This window comes from Vidua macroura, unplaced genomic scaffold (genome assembly GCF_024509145.1).
Source record: "Vidua macroura isolate BioBank_ID:100142 unplaced genomic scaffold, ASM2450914v1 whyUn_scaffold_122, whole genome shotgun sequence".
Taxonomy (NCBI): Eukaryota; Metazoa; Chordata; class Aves; order Passeriformes; family Viduidae; genus Vidua; species Vidua macroura.
Genome location: NW_026530544.1, coordinates 486,425 through 514,280, shown reverse-complemented (window position 1 = coordinate 514,280; position 27,856 = coordinate 486,425). Strand labels below are relative to the sequence as shown.

Here is a 27,856-nt window from a genome sequence, read left to right as displayed (position 1 = left end):
TCACGGACGCTCCGGGCCGGGGGCGCCGGGATGCGCTGACAGACCCCCGGGTTTTTCCGCTCCTCTTCCTCTCCTCTCCCCCCCCCCCCCCCGCCCCAAATTACCGCAACCCCCTCCCGGGGGGGGACAACGGGAACCGCAGCGCCGGGACCCCCGCTCCGGGGCACCGCCAGCCGCAGAGGAGAGACCCCCCCCAACACCGGGGCACCAGGAGCCGCAGCGAGGGGCTCGGGACCCCCGCCCCCCCCCCCCCGCCGGAACCGGGACACCGCGAGCTGCAGCGCCAGGACCCCCGCAATTCCCTCCGAGGCACCGGGACCCCCCCCCGCGCCGGGAGCCGCAGCGTCGGAGACCCCCCTTTACACCGGGGGGGGGGGAGGCCCCCCTTCCACCCCCCCCCCTTCCGCACCGGATTGCGGGGGGGGGGGCACCGCAAGAGAGGAGCCCCCCCCATCCATCCTCCGGGGGCACCGCAGCGGAGAGACCCCTCCCCCCCCCCCGCCTCGCTCCGGGGGCACCGCAGCGGAGAGACCCCCGCATCCCGCGGACCCCCCCCCTCTGCCGGGGGTGTCCCCCCGCAACCCCCCCCCCCCGCCGCACCGGCTGGCGGGGGGGGCCGCGCCGCACCGGAGGATGCTCGGGATGCCGGCCCCGCCGCCCGCCGCTTCCTGAGCGCTGAGCGCCCGGTGGCCGGGACCGGACCCCGAGAACGCCCCCCCCCCGCCCCGAGCTTTTTTTATTTTTGTTGGGGGGGGCCCATGGGATGTGATGAGCTCCTCGACGGTGCCGGCCTCAGCAGCGTGACCCCCCCCGGCCCGGCGGGATGGCTCGTTTCGGAGAGGAGGTGGCGGCCCGCTACGGGCCCGGCGGCGGCGGGAGCGGCCCCGGGGCGGCGGCGGGGGGCCGGGGAGCGGCGGGGGGGGGGCCCGCGGCAGGGCCCCCCCGGGGCGCAGCGGCTCTACAAGCAGTCCATGGCCCAGCGCGCCCGCACCATGGCCCTGTACAACCCCATCCCGGTGCGGCAGAACTGCCTCACCGTCAACCGCTCGCTCTTCCTCTTCAGCGAGGACAACGTGGTGAGGAAATACGCCAAAAAGATCACCGAATGGCCATATCCTTTCTCGGGGGGCGGGGGGGGGGGGAGGACCGCGATCCTGCACCGGACAACCCTACCCCCACCCCCCCACCCCGGGATGAGGGGACCCGGCTCTGGCACCCCCCGCCCCCCCATGATGGGAAGGTGGGACTGGCACAAGGACCCCGAGCCCAGCCCACAGCCCTGACCTCCGGCCCTCACTGGGGTCACCCTGTCCTGCACTGGGGTCCCCAGCCCCATTTTGGGGTCACCCTGTCCTGCATGAGCACTTCAGCCCCGTATTGGGGCCCCCAGCCCCGTTTTGGGGTCACCCTGTCCTGCATGAGCACTTCAGCCCCGTATTGGGGCCCCCAGCCCCGTTTTGGGGTCACCCTGTCCTGCATGAGCTCTGCAGCCCCGTATTGGGACCCCCAGCCCCATTTTGGGGTCCCAACACCATGGCTCCATCCCCTGACCCGCTTTGGGCTTCCCCTGACCCGCATGAGGGTCCCCCATGCCCTGACCTCCATCGAGGGCCCCGTTTTCCTGCCCTGAGCTGGGGTCCCCATTCCGGTCGTGCGTCACCTCCCCTGCCCGTATTGGGGTCACCGTCGCTGTACTGGGTCACCGTGTCCTGCACTGGGGTCCCCGACCCCCTTTTTGGGGTCCCCATTCCCTGCCCTGCATGGGGGACCCCATTTCTCTCCCCGTGCCCCTGCTGCCCCCCCAGTCCCACCCCTGTCCCCAAACTGGGAGGGTCCAGCTCATCCGGGGGGTGGGAAATGGGGACCCCATTGCAGCAGCACCTCCCGGTGCCCTATTTTTGGGGACGATGTGTGAGCGGGCACCCCCCCTTCCCTCACCCCATCTCTCTGGGGTCCCCACAGATTGGGGTGTCTCCAGATCCATTCCCCCCCCACACCCCGTTGGGGTGTTTGGGGCTATTCTGGGCTGGTTTGGGGCTATTTTGGGCTATTTGGGGCTATTTTGGGGAGGAAAAGCCTCCCCCTGCTGCCCTTGGGGCTCCTCCGAGCCCCTTCCCCCTTTTTCTGCCCCCTAAAACACTCGGCCGGCAGCAGCAAACCAAAAGGCGCCCATCACCCCAAAAGGACCCCCAAAACCATCCCAAAGCACCCGCTGTCCCCCCAAAAATAGCCCCTGCCCTCTCTCCCGGCGGTTTGCGGGGGCCTGACGCGGTTTGGGGGGGTCCCCACGCGGTTTTGAGGGTCTCTGCCTCCACCACGAGCTTTTTGGGGGGACTTTGGGGCCGCGGGCATCCCCTCGGTGCCCCCCAGACGGCGGGAGGAGTTGGGGGGGTCCCGGGGGTGCGGGGCGGGGGTCGCGGCCGGTGCCGCAGCGGGGCCGGGCGGTGACGGGAACGCCGGTCCCCGCGTCCCGGGGCGGGGAGGGGGGGGGTCGCGGCGGGCCCGGGCAGGGGTCTGGGGCTGTCGGGCTGTTCCGGGGTGCTGGGGAGGGGGTAATGCATCGCCCCCCGCCCCCCACCCTGCGGGTCCCATCCTGCGGCACGCGGAGCCTCCCACGCCGGTCCCGGGGCGAGGGGGCGGCGGCGGCAGCCGGGGGTTGATCCCGCGGCGCCCCAAAAATCCGCCCGGGGGGGGGATCCCGGGGTGGGGGGCACGGCGCGGAGGGGTGGGGGAACCCCCTCCGAGCCCGGTTTGGGGGCGCAGAGCCCCATGGCCGGGAGGTTGTGCCGTGCTGAGCCGTGCTGAGCCGTGCTGCATCGCCGCGCTCCGCTGCCCCGGATTACTGGGCCGGGCCGTGCCAGGAGCCGTGCCGGGCCGGAATCCGGCACCGGATGGCCGGGCCGCGCCAGGAGCCGGGCCGGATCCCGGCTCTGGGAGCTGTGCCATGCCAGGGAACCGTGCTGGATCCCCAGCTGTGCCGGGGAGCTGTGCCGGGTCGGATCCCGGTAGCGGAAGCTGTGCTGGAGCTGTGCCTGGCCAGATCCCGGTACCGGGAGCTGTGCTGGATCCCCGGGCTGTGCCAGGGAGCTGCACCGGGCTGGATACCGGCACCAGGAGCCGTGCCGTGCCAGGGAGCCGCGCTGGCCCAGATAGCGGCTCCGGGAGACATATTGTACCGGGAAGCGGTGCCGGAGAACCGTGCCGTGCCAGGGAGCTGTGCCGGGCAGCAGCTCCAGGTCCCCGTGCCAGGGTGGTGCCCGGTGCCCGTGCCAGGTGCCAGCGCTGTGCTGGACGCCCAGGACGGTGGGGCGGGGCGGCCATTCCGGGTGATGCCAGGCTGGAATGGCTGGGTGGCCACGGCCATGGGCAGCTGTCCGGTGCCAGAGGGCCATGTTGGAGAGCAGCGGAGGCCGGACATCCGTGTGGGATACCCGTGCCGTGCCAGGCCGGGCGCCCACAGCTCCCCCCGCCTGGCCCCGTGTGGGTCCAGCCTCATCTTTGCGCCCTCCGGTGCCACCGCGGCCACCGGGTGGGGTGGCGTGTGGGCACAGCGCCGTGGGGCAGAACATGGGGACACGGGACGGGACACGGACGCGTCCCCGCAAGCCCCGGGAGTGCCGGTGCCCGGTGCCCGCGGGCCCAGCGGGGCCGTGTCGGTCGCGGCGGGTCCCGCTGTCCCCGGGGCGCTTTGATCGCGCCGCGGAGCCGAGGCCGCGGCTGCCGCTTTGATGAGGGAATTAATTAACGAGCTGCTGAACACGCGGGGCGCCGACACCGGAGTACTGCGAGCGCCTCGGCCCCGCTTTGGGCACCCCGCAGCTGCACTCCTGCCTCAGTTTCCCCCACGCCAGCGCAGTTTGGGGGTCCCCCAGCCCCGTTGTTTTTTTTTCCTTGACTCGCCCCCCACTCCTTTTGAATACATGATTTTAGCCACCATCATCGCGAACTGCATCGTCCTGGCGCTGGAGCAGCACCTGCCCGACGAGGACAAGACCCCCATGTCGGAGCGGCTGGTGAGCTGGGGGCTCCCGGGGAGGGTCCCTGCCAGCCCTGGGGGCTCCTGCAAGGCCCCCTGGGCACCCAGCGGAGGTGCCATGAGCATTGCTGGGGGTCCCTGGGGGTTCTGCCGGGGGTCCCCGGCCACCCTGGGGGTCCGACCGAGTGTCCCCAGCGCACCGCGGGGGTCCCTGCCGTGTCCCTGGCCGGCGTGGGCAGCAGGGAGGGTGGGGGGGTTGCCAGCCCGCACCTGGCCCGCGCTGGCCACGATTCCCAGTTCCCCCCGGAGCCGCCGGCGTCCCAGTTTCCTCCTTACTGGGAATCTGGGCCACGCCGCCTCCACCCGGGGCCACCTGGGGAGGGCTGGAGGGAGCCGGGGACAGCGCTGACCCCCTTCCCCCGGGGGGGATGGGGGGGCGTGCGGAGGTTCTGGCGTCCCCCCCGACACCTGTCCCCCGACACGTGTCCCCCGCGCCGCAGGACGACACGGAGCCGTACTTCATCGGCATCTTCTGCTTCGAGGCGGGGATCAAGATCATCGCGCTGGGCTTCGCCTTCCACAAAGGCTCCTACCTGCGCAACGGCTGGAACGTCATGGACTTCGTGGTGGTGCTCACAGGGTGAGGGGCACCGCGGGGACACCGCGGGACACCCGGGGGTGGCGGCGGTTCCGGGACAGGTGCCCCGCGCAGGTGTGCGGGTGCGGGACCCCCCCCCCCCCCTTTCCCTGCCCTTCCCTGCCCACCTGTGCCCCACCCGCGTGTCCCACCTGTGCCCCACCCGCGTGTCCCACGTGCTCGTCGTCGCTGTCCCCGTGTCCCCCGTGGCGCTGTCACAACGCGTCCCCGCGGTGTCACTCAGCGCTCGGCGCTGCTGCTGGCGGCAGCTCCCGGCAAACCCCCCCCCCCCAACCCCCCCCGGCTCCAAAATCCCCCCCGGCCGTGGGACCACCACCCCAGAAACCGCCCCCCCCCCCCGGTCACAGAGACTCCCCCCCCCCCCGGTGACAAATTCCCCCTGGTCATGGCCCCCCTCGCGGTCACAGACACCCCTGTGTTTCCTCAGCGGGGAAACTGAGGCAGAAGTTTTTGGGAGCTTTTCTGGGGGGGTAGACGGGGGGGGGCTCTGTCCTGTGTCATCCTCTGCCCCTGCTCCCCCCACCTCTCTGCGCCCCCCACCCCCTGTTCCCGGCATTGCTCCCCCCCTGCAAAGAGGGTTGGATTAATTGGGGGTGAATTAATTTGGGGGTGAATCAATTTGGGGTGGATTAATTGGGGGTGAACTCATTGGGAGTGAATTAATTAGGGGTGAATTAATTGGAGATGGATTAATTGGGGTGGCAGGGGGTCAGTGCAAGAGGTGGCTAAATTGGGGTCACTGCGGCTTTTGGGGGTCACTGGGGGGGGGGGGTCCAGGCCTGACTGCGATGGGGGGGTGATGGATGAACATCGCCACCCGGTTGCCACGGCAACAGGCGACCCTCCCCCCCAGCACCGGGGTCCACCCGAACCCCTGGGGTACACCTGGGACCCCCCCTTTGGCTCTCCGGCCACCCCCTGCAGCCCCTCGGGGACACCGGGGGCCGGTGCCGGCCGGTGGCCGCGAGCCCGGGGCTGGCACCGGCGCTTGGCATCGGCCACCAGCGGCAGCATCGCCGGAAAAGGCTAAAAATAGCCCCGGGCGACCGCCCGCGCCGGCGGCACCGGCTGCCGGCCCCGCGGCACGTGGCCCTGCGGCGGGGACACGGGGGCTCGCGGGGGCTGGGACACGGGGGCTCGTGGTGGCCACGGGCTCGCGGCCGTGTGACGGGGACGCGGAGCGGGGGGGGGGGGAGAAGGGCTCGTGGGGGCCAGGGGCTGGTGGCCGTGTGACAGAGATCGGGGGGCTTGTGGTGGCCAGAGACTCATGGCCATTTGACAGAGATTTGGGGGCTTGTGGTGGCCAGGGGCTGGTGGCCGTGTGACAGGGACACAGGGGCTTGTGACAGCTGTGACTGGGTGGCCACGGGCTCACGGTGGTCCACGGAGGATGTGGTGGCTCTTGGCAGCCACTGGGCCAGTGGTGGCCCTTGGACTCGGCGCCTCTCGGGGGTCCCTGGCCATGCTGGGATGTGTCAGTGGCCGTGGCCACTCTCGGTGGCCACAGTGGCCCAGCTGGGGGTCCCCAGGGCCGCTGACCCTGCTGTCCCCGCAGCATCCTGGCCTCGGTGGGCTCCCAGTTCGACCTGCGGACGCTGCGGGCCGTACGCGTGCTCCGGCCCCTCAAGCTGGTCTCGGGGATCCCAAGTGAGTGCTGGGGGGTTTTGGGGGTCCCGGCGGGGGGTTTGGGGTGGTCCCGGGGCTCGTGGCCACTCAGTTGCCGCCGCCGCAGGTTTACAAGTCGTGCTCAAGTCCATCATGAAGGCGATGATCCCGCTGCTGCAGATCGGGCTCCTGCTCTTCTTCGCGATCCTCATCTTCGCCATCATAGGATTAGAGTTTTATATGGGCAAATTCCACACCACCTGCTTCGACCTGGTCACAGGTGGGGTGCCACGCCCCCGGGTGTCCCCAGAACCCCCCCAGATACCCCTGACCCCCCCCAAATCCCCTCCAGCCCCCCTAAACCACCCCAAATCCCCTCCATCCCCCCAGGTGTCCCCAGATCCCCAAAACCCTCCTAAACACCCCTACACCTCCCCAGATCCCCTCCAACCCTCCTAAAACCCCCCACAAACCTTCCTAAATCCCCCTAACCCCCCCAAATCCCCCTCCAACCCCCCCCTAAGCCTCCTAAACCTCCCTAAATCCCCCCTAAAACCTCCCTAAACCTCCCTAAATCCCCCCAAACCTCCCTAAATGCCCCAAAATCTCTCTAAACCCCACAAACCCCCTAAATCCCCCCAAACATCCCTAAATCCCCCCCCCAAAGCCTCCCCACCGCCTCTCCAAGTCCCTCCAACCCTCCCCAAATCCCCTCCAACCCCCCTCTCCAGCACCCCCAAATCCCCTCTAACCCCTCCTCGGCTCCCCCTGAATCCCCCTCAAATTCCGCTAAATTTCCCCAAACTTCCCCAGTTTCCCCGAAATTTCCTCCAGTCTCCCCCTCCACCCCGCCCCCCGCCCCTTCCTGCCTCAGTTTCCCCCCGGGGCGGGCCGGGATTCCCGGGGTTGGGGCTTGGGGGGGACCGGATCCTTTCCTCCCACCCCACCGAGCCCCCCCCCCCCAGCCCCCCCAAAAATCTCCCCGGGCGCTCGATTTGGAACGTCCTAATTGCCGCCGTCCCTTGATGAAGCCGTTAATTGGCCGTTAATTGGCCGCGGTTATTTCTGTCACACCGGGGGGGTTCTGGGGACACCGGGGGGGTTCTGGGGACACAAAGGGGGTTCAGACCACAGCGCCCCCCCCTCCCCAGACGAGATCAAGGTGGAGGTCCCGTGCGGGACGGACGAGCCGGCGCGGATCTGCCCCAACGGCACCAAGTGCAAGAAGTACTGGGAGGGGCCCAACTACGGCATCACGCAGTTCGACAACATCCTCTTCGCCGTGCTCACCGTCTTCCAGTGCATCACCATGGAAGGGTGGACCGACCTCCTCTACTATGTGAGCGCCGGCCCCTCCCGGTGCCCTCCCGGTGCCCTCCCGGTGCCGCCCGGTGCCCGGCCGGTACTGCCCGGTGCCACTCGGTGCTGCCCGGTGCTGCCCAGTGCCCGCCCGCTGCCGTCTGGCGCCCTCCTTTCCCCTCCCGGTGCCCTCCCGGTGCCCTCCCGGTGCCGCCCGGTGCCCTCCCGGTGCACACCCGCTCCCCACCATGTCCCCCCCCCGTCCCCACCCCCAGCTCAGGGGGAGTGCCCTGGGACCCCCCCCCAGCTCAGGGAAACCCCCCCCAACCCACGGGACCCCCCCCCGGGCTCACGGGACACCCCTGGGGGGGGCCATGGGACATTTTTGGGACCCCCCCCCCAATTTTTGGGACCTCCCCTCAATTTCCCGTTTCCCCCCCCCCTCCCCACTCCCAGAGCAACGACGCCTCAGGGAACACTTGGAACTGGCTCTACTTCATCCCCCTCATCATCATCGGCTCCTTTTTTATGCTCAACCTCGTGCTGGGGGTCCTGTCCGGGTGAGCGGCTCCGGGGGGGGGTCCCGGGTTTTGGGGGGGGTGCCGGGATTTGGGGGGGGAGTCCCAGGTGGCCCCCAGGGTCCGAGGCTGAGCTGGGGGGGTGGATCCATCAGGCTCAGATGGGCTTTGGGGGGGATTTGGGGGGTTTTGGGGGCCTCAGGGGAATTTGGGGGGCTCAGGAGGATTTAGGGGGGTCTGGGGGGGGTCCCGAGTGCCCCCCCCGGGCCGAGGCTGAGGGGGGGGTCCGCAGGGAGTTTGCCAAAGAGCGGGAGCGGGTGGAGAACCGCCGGGCGTTCCTGAAGCTGCGGCGGCAGCAGCAGATCGAGCGGGAGCTCAACGGATACATGGAGTGGATCTCCAAGGCGGGTGAGGGTCGGGACCACCCCCCAAAAAACCCCTAATGACCCCCCCCACCCAAAAACCCCTCCCCCCCGCACCTCATAACCCCCACCCCAAAACTTTGCACGACCCAAAGCCTCCTGAAATCGCATCGGACGCCCCCAAACACATCCAAAATCCCTTCTCAAACTGGTCCAAGTTCCCTCCAATCCTCTCCAGCCCCCTCCAAACCCTCTGGGACCCCCCCCAAAAAAAACCCTAGAGACCCCTCCCCAAAAAAGCCCCCCTACCTCATAAGCCCACCCCAAAATTTGCTCACCCCAAACCCCCCCCGAACTCCTTTCAAATCCTCTCCAAAGACCCCCTGAGCCCCCCCAAAGCCCCCTGAGCCCCCAAGGCCCCCCAGAGCCCCCCACAAACCCCCTCCAAAGCCTCCCAAAGCCACCCTGCGTGCCCCCAAGCCCCCCAAAGCACCCCCAAAACCCCTCTGAGCCCCCCAAGGCCCCCAGAGCCCCCTCCAAAGGGGGCTCTGCGCACCCCCAAGCCCCCCAAAGCACGCCCAAAACCCCTCTGAGCCCCCCAAAGCCCCCCTGAGCCCCCCACTTTCCCTCAGAAGAGGTGATCCTGGCCGAGGATGAGCCCGAGGCCGAGCCCCGGCGCCCCTTCGATGGTAAGTGTGCAGCCCCCTCCCCACCCCCACCCCCGGGGTGACCCCCACTCGGCCCGGGACCCCCCCCCGGGACCCCCCCGGGTGACGGCCGCCCCCCTGTGCCCCCCCCCCTGCGGGAGCTCTCCGGAGGGCCACCAGCAAGAGGAGCAAGACGGACCTGCTGAGCCCCGAGGAGGGCGAGGAGCAGCTGGGGGACATCGCGGCCATGGGTGGGTGGCACCGGGGGACAGAGGGGACATGGGAGGGTGGCACTGAGGGGTGGCTCCGAGGGGACATCGCGGCCATGGGTGGGTGGCACCGGGGGACAGAGGGGACATGGGAGGGTGGCACTGAGGGGTGGCTCCGAGGGGACATCGCGGCCATGGGTGGGTGGCACCGGGGGGACAGCACAGGGACATGGGTCGGTGGCATTGCAGGGACATGGGAGGGTGGCCACAGGGATGGTTTGGGGGGTGGTGAGTGACACAGGTGACACAGGGACACCCTGGGGTGACACAGGGATGGTTTGTGGGGTGCTGGGTGACACAGGGACACCCTGGGGTGACACAGGGACACCCTGAGGTGACACAGGGATGGTTTGTGGGGTGCTGGGTGACACAGGGACACCCCGGGGTGACACAGGGACACCCTGGGGTGACACAGGGACACCCTGGGGTGACACAGGAACACCTTGGGGTGACACAGGGACACCCTGGGGTGACACAGGGACACCCTGGGGTGACACAGGAACACCTTGGGGTGACACAGGAACACCTTGGGGTGACACAGGGACACCCTGGAGTGACACAGGGACACCCTGAGGTGACACAGGGACACCCTGGGGTGACACAGGGATGGTTTGTGGGGAGTGGATGGGTGACATGGGCAACACAGGTGGCACAGGGACACCCTGGAGTGACATAGGAACACCTTGGGGTGGCACAGGGATGGTTTGTGGGGAGTGGAGGGGTGACACGGGCGACACAGGTGACACAGGGACACCCTGGGGTGACACAGGAGCACCCTGAGGTGACACAGGAACACCCCGGGGTGACACAGGGACACCCTGGGGTGACACAGGGACACCTTGGGGTGGCACAGGGATGGTTTGTGGGGAGTGGAGGGGTGACACGGGCGACACAGGTGACACAAGGACAGCCCGAAGTGACACACCAACCCCCTGGCTGTGGCATGGGGGCTCTCCCGCAGGCTCCCCCTTCGCCCGTGCCAGCCTCAAAAGTGCCAAGCTGGAGAACGCCACCTTCTTCCACAAGCGGGAGCGGCGCATGCGCTTCCACATCCGGCGCATGGTGAAAACTCAGGCCTTCTACTGGACCGTGCTCAGTCTGGTAGCCCTCAACACCCTGTGTGTTGCTATCGTTCACTACGACCAGCCAGATTGGCTTTCCGACTTCCTCTGTGAGTCACAGCCCCCCCGAGAACCCCCTGAGACCCCCCTGGGACCCCCAAATCCCCCCCTGGGACCCCTTGAGACCTCCCAAAGGTCCCTAAATCTCCAAATCCCCCCGAAAGACACAAATCTCTAAATCCCCCCCTGAGACCCCCAAATCTCCAAATGTCCAAACCCCCTCAGCCCCCTAAAACCCCCCTGAGACCCCCAGCTCCCCCTGGACCCCTCCAGCTCATGAGACCCCTCCCTCACCTTTTGGGACCCCCCCCAGGGTTCCCCAGCCCAGGAGACCCCCGGGGGTTCCCCGGAGCAGCCTCCCCTGACCGGGGTGTCCCCCCCCCCCCCAGACTATGCAGAATTCATTTTCTTGGGACTCTTTATGTCCGAAATGTTTATAAAAATGTACGGGCTGGGGACGCGGCCTTACTTCCACTCGTCCTTCAACTGCTTCGACTGCGCCGTGAGTGCGCGGGGGGCCGGGATTTGGGAATTGGGATCTGGGATTTGGGAATTGGGATCTGGGATTTGGGATCCATGGGATCTCTGTGATCTGGGATCTGCGATTTGAGATTTGGGGGTTGGGATTTGGGATCTGGGGGATCCGGATGATCTGGGATTTTGGATCTGGGATCCATGAGAACTCGGATTTAGGACCCATGGGATCTGTGGGATCTGGGATCCAGGGGGTGAGATCTGGGATGTGGGATCCATGTGACCTGGAATCTGGAATGGGATCCATGGGAGCAGATCTATGGGATCTGGGATCCATGGGATCTGGGATGGATCTGGGATCTGGGATGGGACCTGGGATGCAATGGGATCTGGGATGGGGTCTGGGATCCATGGGATGGGATCTGGGATCTGGGATCTGGGATCTGGGATCTGGGCTGCGATGGGATCACCCAGGGCCGCCGTCCGTCCCAGGTTATCATCGGAAGCATCTTCGAGGTGATCTGGGCCGTTGTGAAGCCAGGAACATCCTTTGGGATCAGCGTGCTGCGAGCTCTCAGGTTACTGCGCATCTTCAAAGTCACCAAGTGAGCCCCAGGTCCCCCCCGTGTCCCCGGTGTCCCTCAGTGTCCCCTCATGTCCCCGGTGTCCCCGGTGTCCCCCCACGCCCGCACAGCCCACCGCTGTCTCCGCAGGTACTGGGCTTCCCTGCGGAACCTGGTGGTGTCCCTGCTCAACTCCATGAAATCCATCATCAGCCTCCTCTTCCTCCTCTTCCTCTTCATCGTTGTCTTCGCCCTTTTGGGGATGCAGCTCTTCGGGGGACAGTGAGTGACCGGGCATGGGACATCCCCCAGAGTTGGGGGGGCGTGTGTCTCTGTGCCCCCCCCGCTTGGGGGGGGAGGGGGGGGCACCTGCTGCTGGTGGGGCTCCCACCGCTGCCCCTCCCCTCCCTCCCCAAACTCCCCCAGGTTCAATTTTGACGACGGGACCCCTCCCACCAATTTCGACACTTTCCCAGCAGCAATAATGACGGTGTTTCAGGTATGCCCCATCCCCGCTGAGGTGGGGAGGGGTCCCGAGGGGGCAGGGGGCTGTGGGTGGTGGGGGGGGTCCCCGCTGCCCCCAGGGCTCCTCTGTCCCCCCCCCCAGATCCTGACGGGAGAAGACTGGAACGCGGTGATGTACGACGGGATCAAATCTCAGGGCGGCGTCAAGGGCGGCATGGTTTTCTCCGTCTACTTCATTGTCCTCACCCTCTTTGGAAACTGTATTCTGGGGGGTCCCTGGGGGTCTTGGGGGGCTCGGGGGGGGTCCTGGGAGGGGCTGTCCTGGCCCCTGCTTTGCCTTGACATGAGTCCCAGACACCCTCCTGAACGTCTTCTTGGCCATCGCCGTGGACAACTTGGCCAACGCGCAGGAGCTCACCAAGGTCAGGGGTCTGGGGGCTTTGGAGGGTCCGTGGGGGGGTTTGGAGGGTGCGGGGGGGTTCTCGGAGGGTCCGGGAGGGTCTCAGAGCCAGGCTGGACGCGGCACTGGGGCTCTGCAGGATGAGCAGGAGGAGGAGGAAGCTGCCAACCAGAAGCTGGCGCTGCAGAAGGCGAAGGAGGTGGCCGAGGTCAGCCCGCTGTCCGCAGCCAACATGTCCGTCACCATGTGAGTGTCCGGAGCCCGCCGGGATCACCCCGGGTTCATCCAAAAATCCCCAAAACCATCCCAGAGCCAGGCCGAACCCATCCGGGCTCCATCCCTGGGTCCATCCCGAATCCTTCCTCAGCGGCATCCCCGGATCCACCCCGGCTCCATCCCAGCTCCGTCCCTGGCTCCATCCTGGCTCCTTCCTCGGCTCCATCCTGGCTTCACCACAGCTCCATGTGCGGATCGGATCGATCTCGGCTCCATCCCAGATCCATCCTCGCCTCCATCCCAGATCCATCCTCGCCTCCATCCCATCCTCCATCCCGGACCCGCCCCGGCTCCATCCTGAGCCCACCCCGCCCTGCCCCCGGCCCCTCCCGACCCAATCCCACCCCCGGGGGCCGCAGGAAGGAGCAGCAGAAGAACCAGAAATCCTCCAAGTCGGTGTGGGAGCAGCGCACGAGCGAGCTGCGGAAGCAGAACCTGCTGGCGAGCCGCGAGGCGCTCTACAGCGAGCTGGATCCCGAGGAGCGCTGGAAGGTTCCCTACGCTCGCCACCTGCGCCCGGACATGAAGACACACCTGGACCGGCCCTGGTGGTGGATCCGCAGGAGAACCGCAACAACAACACCAACAAGACGCGCCCCGGCGAGCCCCCGGGCGAGCCCCGCTTCGGGCCGCTCCGCGCCGAGGAGCTGCGCCGGCAGCAGCAGCCCCGTTACCCCGAGCACGGCGGCGGCCCCCGGCCCGGGGACCCCCCCGCGGGACCCCCCGGTAGCCGCCGGCCCCGCAGCAGCAGCCGGGAACCGGAGCGGGAGCCCAGCCAGGAGCGCGGCTACGGCGAGGGCGAGCGGCCCAAAGGGCGGCACCGCAGCCGCGAGGGCCGCGCGGGGTCCCCGCCAGAGCGGGAGCACCGGCGGCACCGCGGGCACCGGAGGGGGCCCGAGGAGGGAGAGGAGGGAACCAGGCCCGAGCGGCGGCCGCGGCACCGGGAAGGGGGGCGTCCGCCGCGGGGAGAGGGCGACGGGGAGCACGGGGATGGCGAGCGGCGGAGGCGGCACCGGCACGGGCCACCGCCGGCTACGACGGCGAGGGCAGGAGGGACGACAAGGAGCGGCGGCACCGGCGGAGGAGGTGAGGGTGCGGCAGGGACCCCCGGGGGAGTTGGTGGGACCCTCCGGGAGCCCCCAGACCCCAGAGCAGCGCAGGGGCTGCTTTGCATCCCGAGGGAGAGCCCAGCATCTCTGGGCGATCCCGGCTCCCTGGAGCGGTTCTCGGGGGTCCCCCCTGAGCCCCCTCCCCTCTGCTCCCCTCCAGGGAGACGCAGCTGCCCCCGGCGCCGTCGGGCCCCACCCTGTCCACCACCCGCCCCATCCAGCAGGACCTGGGGCGCCGGGACCCCCCCGTGGCCGAGGACATCGACAACATGAAGAACAACAAACTGGCCACGGCCGAGCCCCCCCCCGCGCCCCCCCTCCGTGGGCAACCACACCCCCTGCCCCCCCGCCGGCCCCCCCCCGCCGGCCCCCTCCCACCACCAACCCCCCACCCCCCGAAAACAGCCTGGTGGTCACCAACCCCGGCCCCCCCAACAACCCCTCCAAGGGAGGGGGCAAGCCCGAGCACACGGCCGTGGACATCCCACCCCCCTTCCCGCCGCCCTCCAGCAACGCCCTGGTCCAAGGTAGGGGGGGCCCGCTGAGGTCTGGGGGGTCCGGGAGGGTCTGGGAGGGTTTAGGGGATCAGGGGGATTCAGGGGGATCCGGGGGGATTCGGGGGGATCAGGGGGATCAGGGGGGATCCGGGGGCTCGGGGGGGGGTCCCTGAGGGCTCTGCTCCCCCTGCAGTGAACAGGAACGCCAACCCCGAGCCGCTGCCCCGCAAGGAGGAGGAGGAGAAGAAGGAGGAGGAAGGCGACGGGCAGGATGAGAACGGCCCCAAGCCCATGGTGCCCTACAGCTCCATGTTCATCCTCTCCACCACCAACCCGTGAGCATGGGGGGATGGGGGCTCTGGAGGGTCCTGGGGGGGGTCTCCACCAACCTGTGAGCACCGGGGGCGAGTAGCAGGGCCCGGGAGGAGGCTGGGGGGGGGGGGTCCTGGGGTGGGGGGGGTCCTGCCCTCACCTGGGGGGGTCCTGTCCTCGGCAGGTTCCGGCGGCTCTGCCACTACATCGTGAACCTGCGCTACTTCGAGATGTGCATCCTCATGGTCATCGCCATGAGCAGCATCGCGCTGGCGGCCGAGGACCCCGTGCAGCCCAACGCCCCCCGCAACAACGTGAGACCCCCGCCCCTGCCCCTTTTCCTCTGCCAATGGGGCAGGGGGGACCCCAAAAGAATTCCTAAATAAAGTGGGGGGGGGGGGTCCGTGGGTGGGGTGTGCCGGGTCTGAGAGAATCAGTGCTGCCAGGGGGGGTTCTGGGGTGTTGGGGGGGTTCTGAGAGGGCTCTGGGGGGGTCCGGGGGGGGTCCTGGGGGGTCCTCTTCCAGCCTTGCCCCCCCCCCCCCCAGGTGCTGCGTTACTTTGATTACGTCTTCACGGGGGTCTTCACCTTCGAGATGGTGATCAAGGTGAGCACGGGGAGGGGTCTTCAGGGTGGGCGAGAGTCCCCCGAAGCCCCTGAACCCCCCCCGACCCCCCCCCAACCTCGTTGCCCCCGCAGATGGTGGATCTGGGGCTGGTGCTTCACCAAGGCTCCTATTTCCGCGACCTGTGGAACATTCTGGATTTCATCGTGGTCAGCGGGGCGCTGGTGGCCTTTGCCTTCACGTGAGTGGCCCGGGGGGGTGGAGGTGGAGGGGGCTGGCATCTCTCAGTGCCCCCCAGTACCCCCCAGTGCCCCCCGGTGGGGTCTGTGCCGCTGCCCGCGCTCTCTGTTGTCGCTTGTCACCGCGTCTGTGTCGTCCTGTCACCGTCCCCCGTGTTGGCGTGGCGGGAAGGAGGAAGGGGCGAGTGAGCCCTGGGGGAGCGAGAATCGCCCGAGTAAAGGGGGAGAATCCCCTGAGTCAAGGAGGAGAATCGGCTGAGTAAAGGGTGAGAATCCTCTGAGTAAAGGGGGAGAATCCCCTGAATCAAGGAGGAGAATCGGTTGAGTAAAGGGTGAGAATCCTCTGAGTAAAGGGGGGGAATCCCCCGAGTAAAGGGGGAGAAACCCCTGAGTAAAGGCGAAGAATCCCCTGAGTAAAGGGTGAAAATCCCTGGGTAAAGGCTGAGCATCCCCTGAGTGTCTGAGCAGCCCTAAAGTAGAGGCTGAGCACCCTCCGAGTAAAGGCTGAGCATCCCCTGAGTAACTGAGCAGCCTCCAAGGCTAGGCTGAGCATCTCCCGTGAGACACAGCAGCCCCTGAGTAACACGGGAGTAAACCCAGAGCAGACCCCGACCTCCTCCCACCACGAGGTGGGGCTGCCACGAGGGTCCCCCCCTCTCTTGGGGGGTCAGAGGTTCCGGGGAGGGGGGCTCTGACCGTGCCTTGTCTCTCCGCTTCCTCCGCCTCCGCCGCAGGAGCAGCTCACGGTAAATCCTTCTGCCTTCGTCTCTCCGTCCTCGTCCTCTCCTCGTGCTCATGCTCGTGCCTCGCTCCCCCTCCCCAAATTCCCACCCCCGCCCCCCCCCTCAAAAAAACACCTCAGGCAAACATGTGATGAGCACGGGGGGGGTGGTGGGGGGGTGGGGGGGGTTCAGCTTGGTGGGAGGGGCGGGAGGAGGGGGTGGGACCCACCCGTGGTCCCGCTGGGGTTCCCGGGGGTCGCACCAAGGGGTCCCACACCCCCCCGTTCGCCCCCCACCCCCCCACCAGTGGCAGCAGCAAAGGGAAGGACATCAACACCATCAAGTCCCTCCGCGTCCTCCGCGTGCTCCGGCCCCTGAAGACCATCAAGAGGCTGCCCAAGCTCAAGGTGGGCTCCGGGGGCTGGAGGAGAATTCGGGGGGGGGGTCCCAAGCAGTGGTTCTAACCCCCCCTCCCCTCTCCCCTAGGCCGTGTTCGACTGCGTGGTGAACTCGCTCAAGAACGTCCTCAACATCCTCATCGTGTACATGCTCTTCATGTTCATCTTCGCCGTGGTGGCCGTGCAGCTCTTCAAGGGCAAGTTCTTCTACTGCACCGATGAGTCCAAGGAGTTCGAGAAGGACTGCAGGTACGGCCCGGCCGGGAGGGGCCCGCCCACCGCCCCGCCCGGCCCTCGCCCACCGCCCCTCCCCGGGCAGGGGCGAGTACCTGGTGTACGAGAAGGACAACGAGGTGAAGGCGCAGAAGCGCGAGTGGAAGAAGTACGAGTTCCACTACGACAACGTGCTCTGGGCGCTGCTCACCCTCTTCACCGTCTCCACCGGCGAGGGGTGGCCGCAGTAAGGCTGGCAGGGATTTGGGGTGGGGGGTCTGAAGGGGGCAACGGGATCCCCCAGCCCCCAAATCCCTGCCCCTCAGGGTCCTCAAGCACTCGGTGGACGCCACGTATGAGAACCAAGGGCCGAGCCCCGGGTACCGCATGGAGATGTCCATCTTCTACGTCGTCTACTTTGTGGTCTTCCCCTTCTTCTTTGTCAACATCTTCGTGGCCTTGATCATCATCACCTTCCAGGAGCAGGGGGACAAGATGATGGAGGAGTACAGCCTGGAGAAGAATGAGGTGTGGTGCTGTGGCTGGGTGACACTCCCGTATCCACAGCAGGGTGGGTGACACCCCCATGTCCACATCAGGGTGGGTGACACCCCCATGTCACCCCCACCCTGCAGAGAGCCTGCATCGACTTTGCCATCAGCGCCAAGCCGCTGACCCGGCACATGCCCCAGAACCGCCAGAGCTTCCAGTACCGCATGTGGCAGTTCGTGGTGTCCCCTCCCTTCGAGTACACCATCATGGCCATGATCGCCCTCAACACCATCGTGCTCATGATGAAGGTGGGCAGGGAGGGCGCTGGGGGGGCTGGGGGGACCCCCAGGGGTTGTTGTCACCCACCCCTGAACCCCCCCCCCCAGGTCCTCCTGTTCCTGGGGCTCGTCTTGCTCTGTCCCCCTCTGTGCCCTTGTCCCTCCATGCCTGGAGCCATTCCTGGAGCCCAGCTTTGTCCCCTCAGAAGCACCCCTGGGATCCAGGAAACGTCCCCGTCCCCGTCCCCGTCCCTGTCCCCCTGGAGCCACCCCCACCCCACAGCGTCCCCCTGTCCCCACCCTCCCGCACTGTCCCCACAGTTCTACGATGCCTCCGACACCTACGAGAACGTCCTCAAGATGTTCAACAACGTCTTCACCTCCCTCTTCTCCCTCGAGTGTCTCCTCAAGATCATGGCCTTCGGTGTCCTGGTATGGAGACCCCAGGGTTGGGGGGTCGCTCCGGACCACCAGGACACCCTGGGAACATGGGGGGGGGGGTGGTGCCAAGACATCAGGGAACCCCAGGCACGTCAGGGACCCCAAGACCTCAGGAGACCCCAAGGACCTCATGGGATCTGTCTCCGGGTATCTTGGGTACAGGGATTCACCACAGGGTCACCCTGAGATTTATGGGGTCAGTGCAGGGGTACCCCGAGATCCGGGACCCCACATCCCTCCCCCCACCCCCCTCCCAGAATTACTTCCGTGACGCCTGGAACATCTTCGACTTCGTGACGGTCCTGGGCAGCATCACGGACATCCTGGTGACAGAGTTCGGGGTAGGTGGGCACCGCCACCCCCCTTCCCCTCCCCTGACCCCGTTCCGGGGTCCCCTTTCCCCCCCCTCACCCCCTTTTTCCCATGTCCCCCCCGCCCCCCCAGAACAACTTCATCAACCTGAGCTTCCTGCGGCTCTTCCGCGCCGCGCGGCTCATCAAGCTCCTGCGCCAGGGCTACACCATCCGCATCCTGCTCTGGACCTTCGTCCAGTCCTTCAAGGTGACCCCCAAAACCCCCCAAAACTGTCCCCCCCACACCCCCCCAGAGGGCCACCCTCCCGTGACCGACCCCGCTGTGCCCCCAGGCCCTGCCCTACGTGTGCCTCCTCATCGCCATGCTCTTCTTCATCTACGCCATCATCGGGATGCAGGTGAGACCCCCCCCGGGTGCAGGTGGCACCCCCGGGTGTGGGTGGCACCTCAGCCCCCCCCCGAGCTGCCCTGTGCCCCCCCCCCAGGTGTTTGGGAACATCGGGATCGAGGAGGAGGATGATGAGTCGGCCATCACCCAGCACAACAACTTCCGCACCTTCTTCCAGGCGCTGATGCTGCTCTTCAGGTGAGCCCCGCTGTCACCTGGGTGCCACCCCGGTGTCACCTGGTGGAATGCCAGTACCATCCCAGTGCCACACTGGTGCCACCCCCGCTGTGACAGCTCCCCCGCCATGTGCCCTTGTCCCCAGGAGTGCCACTGGCGAGGCGTGGCACGAGATCATGCTGTCGTGCCTCAGCGGCAAGCCGTGCGACGAGAACTCGGGCATCAAGGAGGACGAGTGCGGCAACGAGTTCGCCTACTTCTACTTCGTGTCCTTCATCTTCCTCTGCTCCTTCCTGGTGAGACCCCCGGGGGGGGCCCCAAAGCGCCCCAACCATCCCCAAATCCCCCCAACCCCTCCACACCCCCCCAAACTGCCCCAAACCACCCCAAAGTGCCCCCCAACCCCCCCCCAAAATGCCCCCAAACCCTCCCCGTGCCCCCCCCAGAGCCCCCCTCCCCACACCCTTAAACCTCCCTTCATCTTCATCTCCTTCCTCTTCCTCTGCTGAGCCCGGGGGGGCTCCGTGTGCCCTCGGGGGGGCTCTGGCAGGGGTGGGGGACAGACCCCTGACCACCCCACCCCCCCCCCCCCCGAAGATGCTGAACCTCTTTGTGGCTGTCATCATGGACAACTTCGAGTACCTGACGCGCGACTCGTCCATCCTGGGCCCACACCACCTGGACGAGTACGTGCGGGTCTGGGCTGAGTACGACCCCGCCGCCTGGTAAGGACCCCCGGGGGGGGGGACAGGGACACCCCCGGACCCCGCGGAGGGGGACAGGAACACCCCCAGAGGGGACAACGACACCCTTGGGGGGGGGACAGGGGCACCCCCCAAACCGTGCAGGGGGGACAGGGGCACTCCAGATGGGACAGTGACACCCCTGGGGGGGGACAGGGACACCCCCGGGGGGGGGACAGGGACACCCCTGGGGGGGGACAGTGACACCCCCGGGGGGGACAGGGACACTCCCAGACCCCGCAGTCCCCTCCCAACGGAGGGGTCACATCCCCACCACCCCCCCCCCCCATTTCCCGGGGGTGCAGCGGGGTCCGTGGGGAGGGGGCAGAAAAGGTGACCCCGAGACCCCCCCCAAGTCCTATGAGGCGGGGTCCCCTGGTGTGTCCCCACCCCCAGGGGTCCCCTGTGGTCCCTGGAGCCCGAATTGTCCCCGGGGGGGGGGGGTCCCAATCGCTCCCTCCCCACCCCGGGGGGGGGGGGGGGTCTCTCCTTCCCAAACCTCCCTGGGGGGGGGGGTCCCATCCCCCCCTAACGCACCTTTCCGGCCCCCCACCCCAGCCCGGGGGGGTCTCGGGGGGTTCCGGGGGGGTTGTCCCACTTTGAGGGGATTGGCCCAGTTTTTTGGGGGGGTTGTCCCGTTTTTTTTTGGGCGGGGTCCCGCCCCCCCCCACTAACTCAGTTTCCCCACACCGGGCGCAGCCCCCCCCCCCCCGGCCCGGAGCAGCGCCGGGGGGTTCCCGGGGGGGGGGGGGGTTTGAGGGGGGTGTCCCAGTTTTTTGGGGGGGTCCCGCCCCCCCACTAACGTGTGTCTCTTGCAGCGGGCGCATCCACTACCGGGACATGTACAGTTTGTTGCGCCGTGATCTCCCCCCCCCTGGGGCTGGGCAAGAAATGCCCCCATAGGGTGGCCTGCAAGGTTCGCCCCCCCCCCCCCAGCCGCCCCCACCACCCCTCCCCCAGCCACGCCGCCCCGCCCTCCCCCCACCCCCCCCACCCCCCCCCCGAATGCGCTTTCCCCGGCGCCGGATATACATCATATATATGGGAATAAATATATATATCATGTATATGGACACACAGCCCCTCCCCCGGCATGGAGACCCCCCCCCCCCGGCTTCCCGCGGCCCCCCCGGCATGGGGCACCCCCCAAAAAACGCCCGCCCAAACCCCCCCCCCCCGAGCAGTGCGGGTGGGGCCAGGAGGGGAAATTCTGCCTTGGCCTCGCTTTGGGTTCCTTTGGCTCTTGGTTGGTTTGAGCGGTTCTGTTTGAGTAGTAATAATTCATTATATTATTATCATTTAATTTATGGATATTTTATTGGTTGTTATTGTTCATTACGCTATTTATTGTTATTTCGTTTTCATCATTTTGTTATTTATTATTCATTAAGTTATAATTTATTGTTATTTGATTTCCATTAGTTTTATTATTTATTATTATACAGTACGTTATTATTTGTTGTTATTATCATTATTTTTTTATTACCATTCATTACCTTATTATTTATTGCAATATAATTTTCATTATTTTGTTATTTATTATTAATTATTATTTACTGTTATTTTATTTTCATTATTTTATTGTTTACTATTATTCATTAAGATATTATTTATTGTCATTTTATTTCCATTTATTATTATGTTATCAGTTCATTATTTATTATTATTCATTCATAATTATTTATAATTGTTTTATTATTTTTGTTATTGTTATTATTTTCTACATTATTATTTAAATTTTATTACCTATTACTATTCATCGAGTTATTATTTATGTATTATTATTTTATTGTTATCATTATTTTGTTATTATTTTATTATTTCAAATTGTTTTTTACTTATTATTACTTACTTTTATTTGCCCATTAATAATTGACCCTAATTTAATTATTATCGCTGTCTATTTGTTTTTTATTATTTAATTATTTATATTTATTTAATTGTTCTCATTGTAAAATTATTCTCATTATTTATATATTTTAATTATTTAATTATTTAATTATTTTAATAATTAATTTTATTATAAAATTATTTACATTATTTCATTATTTACATCTTTAAGTTATTTTCATTATTTAATTATTTACATAATAAAAGTATTTTCATTCTTATTTCCATTATTTAATTATTGTTGTCATTTAATTATTTCCGTCATTTCATTATTTTCCTTCTTTAAATCCCTTTGTTAATTAAATATCTCTTAGTTCTATAGATTTATTCTTAAATTATTTTTGTAATTTTTTTATTCTCCTCATTCTTCTCATGCTCCTTATTCTCTTTATGAATTTTCTTCATTTCTTTCTTCTCGCTTTTATCCTTTTCGCTGCTTAATTATTTTTAATTATTTAAATATTCTCTTTTTTCTCGTAATTCTCCTAATTTCACATTTTTGTTGGTTTTATTAATTTTTATTTTTTTCCTCAGTTTCTGTTATAAAAATCCATAATTCATTATTTTTATTTAATTATTTTTATTAAATTAATTTTACTTTATGAATTGATTTTCCTATTTTATTACTTTCATGACTCAATTGAATGTTTCTATTTTACTAATCATTTAAACTCCTATTACTTTTTATAATTATTTATTATATTATTTCCCTTTTTTAAATCATTTCCACTATTTAATTTTTAAAAATTATTTCCCTTTTTTATCGTTTATGCTATTTAATTTATTATAATTATTTCAGACTTTTTTCTTTAATTTATAATCTCCTTTTTTTTTAAATTGACAATTCATTTTATTATTTATTAAATGAACAATTTAATTTTCTTTTGTTTTTTATTTACAACTAAATTACTTTTTTAAATTACAATTTAATTTCTTTCTATGTTTTTCTAATTTTAAAATTTTATTTTAATTTTAACTTAATTTTTTTAAAAATTAATTTTAATTTTAAAATTAATTTTCAAATATTTTTTAAAATTTAATTCTATTTTTTAAAAATTATTTTAATTTTCCTTCACTTTAAATTTTTAAATTTTATTTTAACTTTAATTTAATTTTTAAATTTAAAAAAAATTTTAAATTTAATTTTTTAAAAAAATTACATTCATTTTTTTTAAAATTCAATTTAATTTTTAAAAATTTCCACTTAAAACCTATTTAATTTAATTTAATTTAATTTAATTTAATTTAATTTTATATTTTATTTTATTTTATTTTATTTTATTTCATTTCATTTCATTTATTTTATTTTATTTTATTTTATTTTATTTTATTTTGTTTTATTTTATTTTATTTTATATTTTATTTTATTTTGTTTTATTTTATTTATTTTATATTATTTTATTTTATATTATTTTATTTTATATTTTATTTTATTTTATTTTATTTTATTTTATATTTTATTTTGTTTTATTTTATTTTATTTTATATTATTTTATTTTATTTTATATTATTTTATTTTATATTTTATTTTATTTTACTTTATTTTATTTTATTTTTTTTATTTTATTTTATTTTATTTTATTTTATTTTATTTTATTTCATTCTATTTTACTTCACTTCACTCCTTGCTCGGTTCCTTCATTCATCTATTCTCCTCCTCACTCTCAGAATTTCTCCTCTCTCGCTGTGCCCCCCGCCCCCAGCCCGCTGTAACCCCCCCCCGGTGTGTCCCCCCCCCTCTCTCGCCCCCCAGGGGCCGCCTGACCCTCGCCGACATGTACGAAATGCTGCGGCACATGTCGCCGCCGCTGGGGCTGGGCGCCAGCTGCCCCCCCCGCGTGGCCTATAAGGTAGAATAACCCCCCCGGGGGCGCCCCCCCCGCGGCCCCGGCCCCCCCCCCCGGCCGCATTTTGGGGAGTTTGGGGTTTTTTTGGGGTTTTTTTTGGTGGTTTTTTTTGTTTTTTCCCTCCTGCGGCCGCCGCCCCTGCTGAGCCCCCCCCGGATGGGCTGGGTAAGATGCGCCCCCCCCCCCCCCCCCCCGCCAAGCAAACACAACCCCCCTCCCCACCACACTGGGGGGACCCCCCCAACCCAAACCACCCCAAAGGGGGTTTAGGGTCCCGCTGGGGCTCAGCTGGACCCCTCAAACATCTCCCGGAGATTTGCTTTGGGGGTCTCCTGGAAGGGGAGACACCCCCCCCCCCAGAGCCCAATTTGGGGTCCCCCCAAAGGGCTCAGCCAGCCCCCCCAGCCCCGATTTGGGGTCCCTCCTTTTGGGGTCCCCCCAAAGAGCTCAGCCAGCCCCCCCAGAGCCCCTATTTGGAGTCCCTCTTTTTGGGGTCCCTCCAAAGGGCTCAGCACCCTCCCAGCCCCGATTTGGGGTCCCCACAGAGGGCTCAGCCAGCCCCCCCCCCTCCCGAGCCCGATTTGGGGTCCCTCTTTTTGGGGTCCCCCAAAGGGCTCAGCCAGACCCCCCCCCCCCAGCCCCGATTTGGGGTCCCTCTTTTTGGGGTCCCCCAAAGAGCTCAGCCAGCCCCCCCCCCTCCCGAGCCCCGATTTGGGGTCCCTCTTTTGGGGTCCCTCCAAAGGGCTCAGCCAGCCCCCCCAGCCCCGATTTGGGGTCCCCACAGAGGGCTCAGCCAGCCCCCCCCCCCCCCCCGAGCCCCGATTTGGGGTCCCTCTTTTTGGGGTCCCCCATAGGGCTCCGCCAGCCCCCCCAGAGCCCCAGTTTGGGGTCCCTGCCCCCCTATATCGGGCATCCCATTTTTAGGGACCTCCCCTCCCTCCCAGCCCCACCCCCTCCCCCCTCAGTGAGCCCCCCCGGCTGCTGCACGGCCCCCGCCCCTCCCCCCCCCCCCGAACCGCGGGGGCTCCGGAGCTGCATCGTGGGGTGGGGGAGGGGGGGGGGTCCTGCATCGTGGTGGGGGGGTCGGTGAGGGGGCGGGCATGGGGTGGGGAGGGGTCCGTGCCTCAGTTTCCCCGCTGGCATCGCTCGCTCTGCACAAACCCCCCCCCCCCCTACTCCGAGGGGATGCATTGGGGGGGGTCGGGGGGGGGGGCGCTTTTTTTTTGGGAGGGGCTGAGGGAGAGGGGGGCGCGGGGCTGAGGCCTGGCAAAATCATCCCCCCCCCCTCCACGCACGTGTGACATCCCCCCCCCCCACCCTGAGAATGCCGGATTGCACCCCCAAACCCCAAAAATATCCCCGGAATGGGACTGGGAATGAGCCCCCTCCTCCTCCTGCTGCATGAGCCGCATGCGCCGCCGCCCCCCCCCCCCGCAAAAAATGATTTTGGGGGTCTCGCTTGGCCGTGCCCCACCCCCCCCCCCAATTTGGGAATTCCGTGGGGAGAAGGCGGGAGGCCAAGGGGAGGGTTTTGGTGGGGGGGAGGGGGGGGGCGTGCCTCAGTTTCCCCGCCCGCTATGCGGGGCTGCCCCCGCTTCTCACCAGCCCCGCCCCCGGGATGGGGAGGTTGGGGGTGCCGGCTGACCTCCCCCCGCACCCCAAATTTGGGGCTCCCCCCCCGCAGCGGCTGCTCCGCATGGACCTGCCGGTGGCTGATGACAACACGGTGCACTTCAACTCCACCCTGATGGCCCTGATCCGCACGGCGCTGGACATCAAGATCGCCAAAGGCAGGGGGACACGGGGACACGGGGGACATTGGGACATATGGGGGACACGGGGACATCGGGGACAACAGGGGACATTGGGACATGGGACACATGGGGGACACAGGGACATCGGGGACAATGGGAGACATCAGGGGACACAGGGGACACGGGGCATCGGGGACAATGGGGGATATCAGGGGACACAGGGGGACATGGGGGGATATGGGGACATTGAGTACATCAGGGGACATGGGGGGGCATGGGGGACATGGGGGGATATGGGGACATCAGGGACACAGGGGACATTGGGAACATGGGGGACATGGGGACATCAGGGGACATGGGGGTATATGGGAGGCAGGAGGACACAAGGGACACGAGGGACATTGGGGGACATTGGGGCACGGGGGACACACGGACATCGGGGGATATGGGGGGCATGGGCATGGGGGACACAGGGACATCGGGGGACATGGGGGCACACAGAGGGTGTGTGCATGGGGGACACGGGGGAACACATGTCCCCACGGGGCTGGCGAGACCGGGGTATCCCCGAGGACATGCAGAGCCGCCCGTGTCACCCGCGTGTCCCTGCAGGCGGGGCCGACAAGCAGCAGATGGACGCGGAGCTGCGCAAGGAGATGATCGCCATCTGGCCCAACCTATCCCCCAAAAACCTGGACCTGCTTGTCACCCCACACAAGTGTAAGGGCCACCCCGTCCCCGCGCTGTCCCCGCGCTGTCCCCGCGCTGTCCCCGCGCTGTCCCCGCTGACCCGTGTCCCCGCAGCCACCGACCTGACGGTGGGGAAGATCTACGCGGCCATGATGATCATGGAGTATTACCGGCAGAGCAAGGCCAAGAAGCTGCAGGCCATGCGCGAGGAGCAGGTGGGACAGCGCCACTGTCCCCCGCCGTCCCCTCCCTGTCACCCTGCAGTGTCCCTGCCACCGCCCCGCAGCTCCCAGCTCGGCCCTGTCCTCTCCTCTGCCACCTCCGGCGTCCCCTCCTGGTGTCCCTGTGTCCTGGTGTCCCCGTGCCCTGGTGTCCCCATGTCTTGCTGTCCTGGTATCTCCACGTTCCAGTGTCCCCTTGTCCCTGTGTCCTGGTGTCCTCATGTCCCTGTGTCCCAGTGTCTCGGTGTCCCCACATTCTGGTGTCCCCATGTCCCTGTGTCCTGGTATCCCAGTGTCCCCCTGTCCCGGTGTCCCGATGTCTCAGTGTCCCCATGTCCTGGTGTCCCCGTGTCCAGCCTCCCGTATCCCCGCAGAACCGGACGCCGCTGATGTTCCAGCGCATGGAGCCACCGTCCCCCACCCAGGAGGGGACCCCCGGGACCGGACGCAGCGCCCGCGGCCGAGCCGTAAGTGCCCCCCAGTGTCCCCGGTGTGTCCCCGGTGTGACACGAGGGCTCTGAGCGCCGCTGTCCCCCAGGGCCACGCGGGACGGGGACATGAAGGAAAGCCAGTCCTGGGTCACGCAGCGCGCCCAGGAGATGTTCCAGAGGACCGGCACCTGGAGCCCCGAGCGGGGACACCCCGACGATGTCCCCAACAGCCGCCCCAACTCCCAGGTGAGCGGCGGTGCCACCCCGGGCCACACCTCCCCCATGTCCCCTGCCCGCCCCACCACGTGCCCGGGGCGGGGTCTCTCCCGGTGCCGCCGTCCCCGGCCGTGCCTCAGTTTCCCCGGTGCCGCAGCTGGTGGAGATGCGGGAGATGCCCAAGGATGGCCACTCGGACAGTGACTACTTGCCCATGGAGGGGCACGGCCGCGCCGCCTCCATGCCCCGGCTGCCCGCCGACACCCAGGTGAGGGGACAGGCCCGGGTGCCACCCGTGCTGTCACGCCGAGGACACCGGGGACCGTCCCCAGGCTGGCATCGCCCCCCCCCCCCCCCCTGCAGCTTTAATGTGGGGAGGGGGGTGGCCTTGGGGACACCTGGCAGTGTCCCCGTGTCCCCCGCAATGGCTGCAGCGCTGGGCTGGGGGTCTCGAGGGGGGCATGAGCATGGCAGCAGGGGGCTTCGGGCGTGGGGGACACACGTGGGGTGGCCTGCTGGCCACTGGTCCCCGCGTGGGGACACACTGGGCTCCAGCACAGAGTCAAAACCGGGGCTCCAGGGGCTGCCCAGCCTCGCTGCCGCCAGCTTTGGGAGTGTCCCCGCGCCTCGATGGGGACAGGGACACTCTGGCTGCTCTGCTCATTGCTGCTGCTCCCCCTCCGCCGCTGCTTGGCTGCTCCCCCCCCCCCCCGCGCCCCCCCGGACCCCGGTCCGGGTTCACAGCGGTCTCTGTCTCTCCTCCGGCTCCGCGGGCACCTCTTGGGCCGGCTCTGGCAGCGGAGGAAGGTCCGACCCCGAGGCAATAACCTCAGTGTAGGTACCGCGGAGCCCCCGAGCCCACCCCCCCCCGCCAAAGCCTCCCACCCCTCGAACCCCCCCGGCACCCCACAGCTTCCCTCGAACCCCCACAGCCACACCCAGAGCCCCTCCCACCCCAGAGAACTCCCTGGACCCCCCACTCCCCTTCCAGACACCCCCAGAGACCCCCCCCTCAAAGCCCCCCACCCCACTGGCCCCCTGAACCCCTCACGGCCCCCCCGACTGTCCCTGTGTCCCCCCACACACACCTTGTCCCCTCTGTGTCACCTTCTGCACCACCTGTGGACACCTGGACCCTCGTCAGCGAGGAGCAGCGTCCCTGTCCCCCTGTCCCCGTCCCTGTCCCCCTGTCCCCGTCCCTGTCCCTGTGTCCCTGTCCCTGTCCCCCTGTCCCCGTCCCTGTCCCCCTGTCCCCGTCCCTGTCCCTCTGTCCCTGTCCCTGTGTCC

The 27,856-nt window shown here is 63.5% G+C and overlaps 1 protein-coding gene across 1 annotated transcript; it reads left to right on the top strand.

Annotated features, from left to right (window-relative positions):
* The first annotated feature begins 721 nt into the window (after nucleotides 1-721).
* Nucleotides 722-27,403, top strand: CACNA1A (calcium voltage-gated channel subunit alpha1 A). The gene is given in 47 exon segments (XM_054004782.1): nucleotides 722-1,111; nucleotides 3,908-4,013; nucleotides 4,477-4,616; nucleotides 6,190-6,281; nucleotides 6,367-6,519; nucleotides 7,391-7,578; nucleotides 7,995-8,098; nucleotides 8,349-8,464; nucleotides 9,051-9,108; nucleotides 9,225-9,316; nucleotides 10,296-10,505; nucleotides 10,845-10,957; nucleotides 11,422-11,534; nucleotides 11,643-11,774; nucleotides 11,919-11,991; nucleotides 12,100-12,217; nucleotides 12,312-12,379; nucleotides 12,497-12,603; nucleotides 12,993-13,177; nucleotides 13,180-13,662; nucleotides 13,665-13,719; nucleotides 13,903-14,066; nucleotides 14,069-14,269; nucleotides 14,433-14,574; nucleotides 14,736-14,865; nucleotides 15,098-15,157; nucleotides 15,250-15,356; nucleotides 16,384-16,483; nucleotides 16,563-16,723; nucleotides 16,794-16,934; nucleotides 17,014-17,215; nucleotides 17,323-17,487; nucleotides 17,779-17,889; nucleotides 18,156-18,239; nucleotides 18,343-18,459; nucleotides 18,545-18,610; nucleotides 18,698-18,798; nucleotides 18,923-19,073; nucleotides 19,375-19,502; nucleotides 23,164-23,260; nucleotides 24,942-25,047; nucleotides 25,624-25,731; nucleotides 25,816-25,916; nucleotides 26,297-26,389; nucleotides 26,461-26,599; nucleotides 26,727-26,837; nucleotides 27,368-27,403. Coding segments are annotated over 46 exon segments (6,081 nt in total). The 5' UTR covers nucleotides 722-758; the 3' UTR covers nucleotides 26,774-26,837; nucleotides 27,368-27,403.
* Nucleotides 27,404-27,856: the final 453 nt, after the last annotated feature.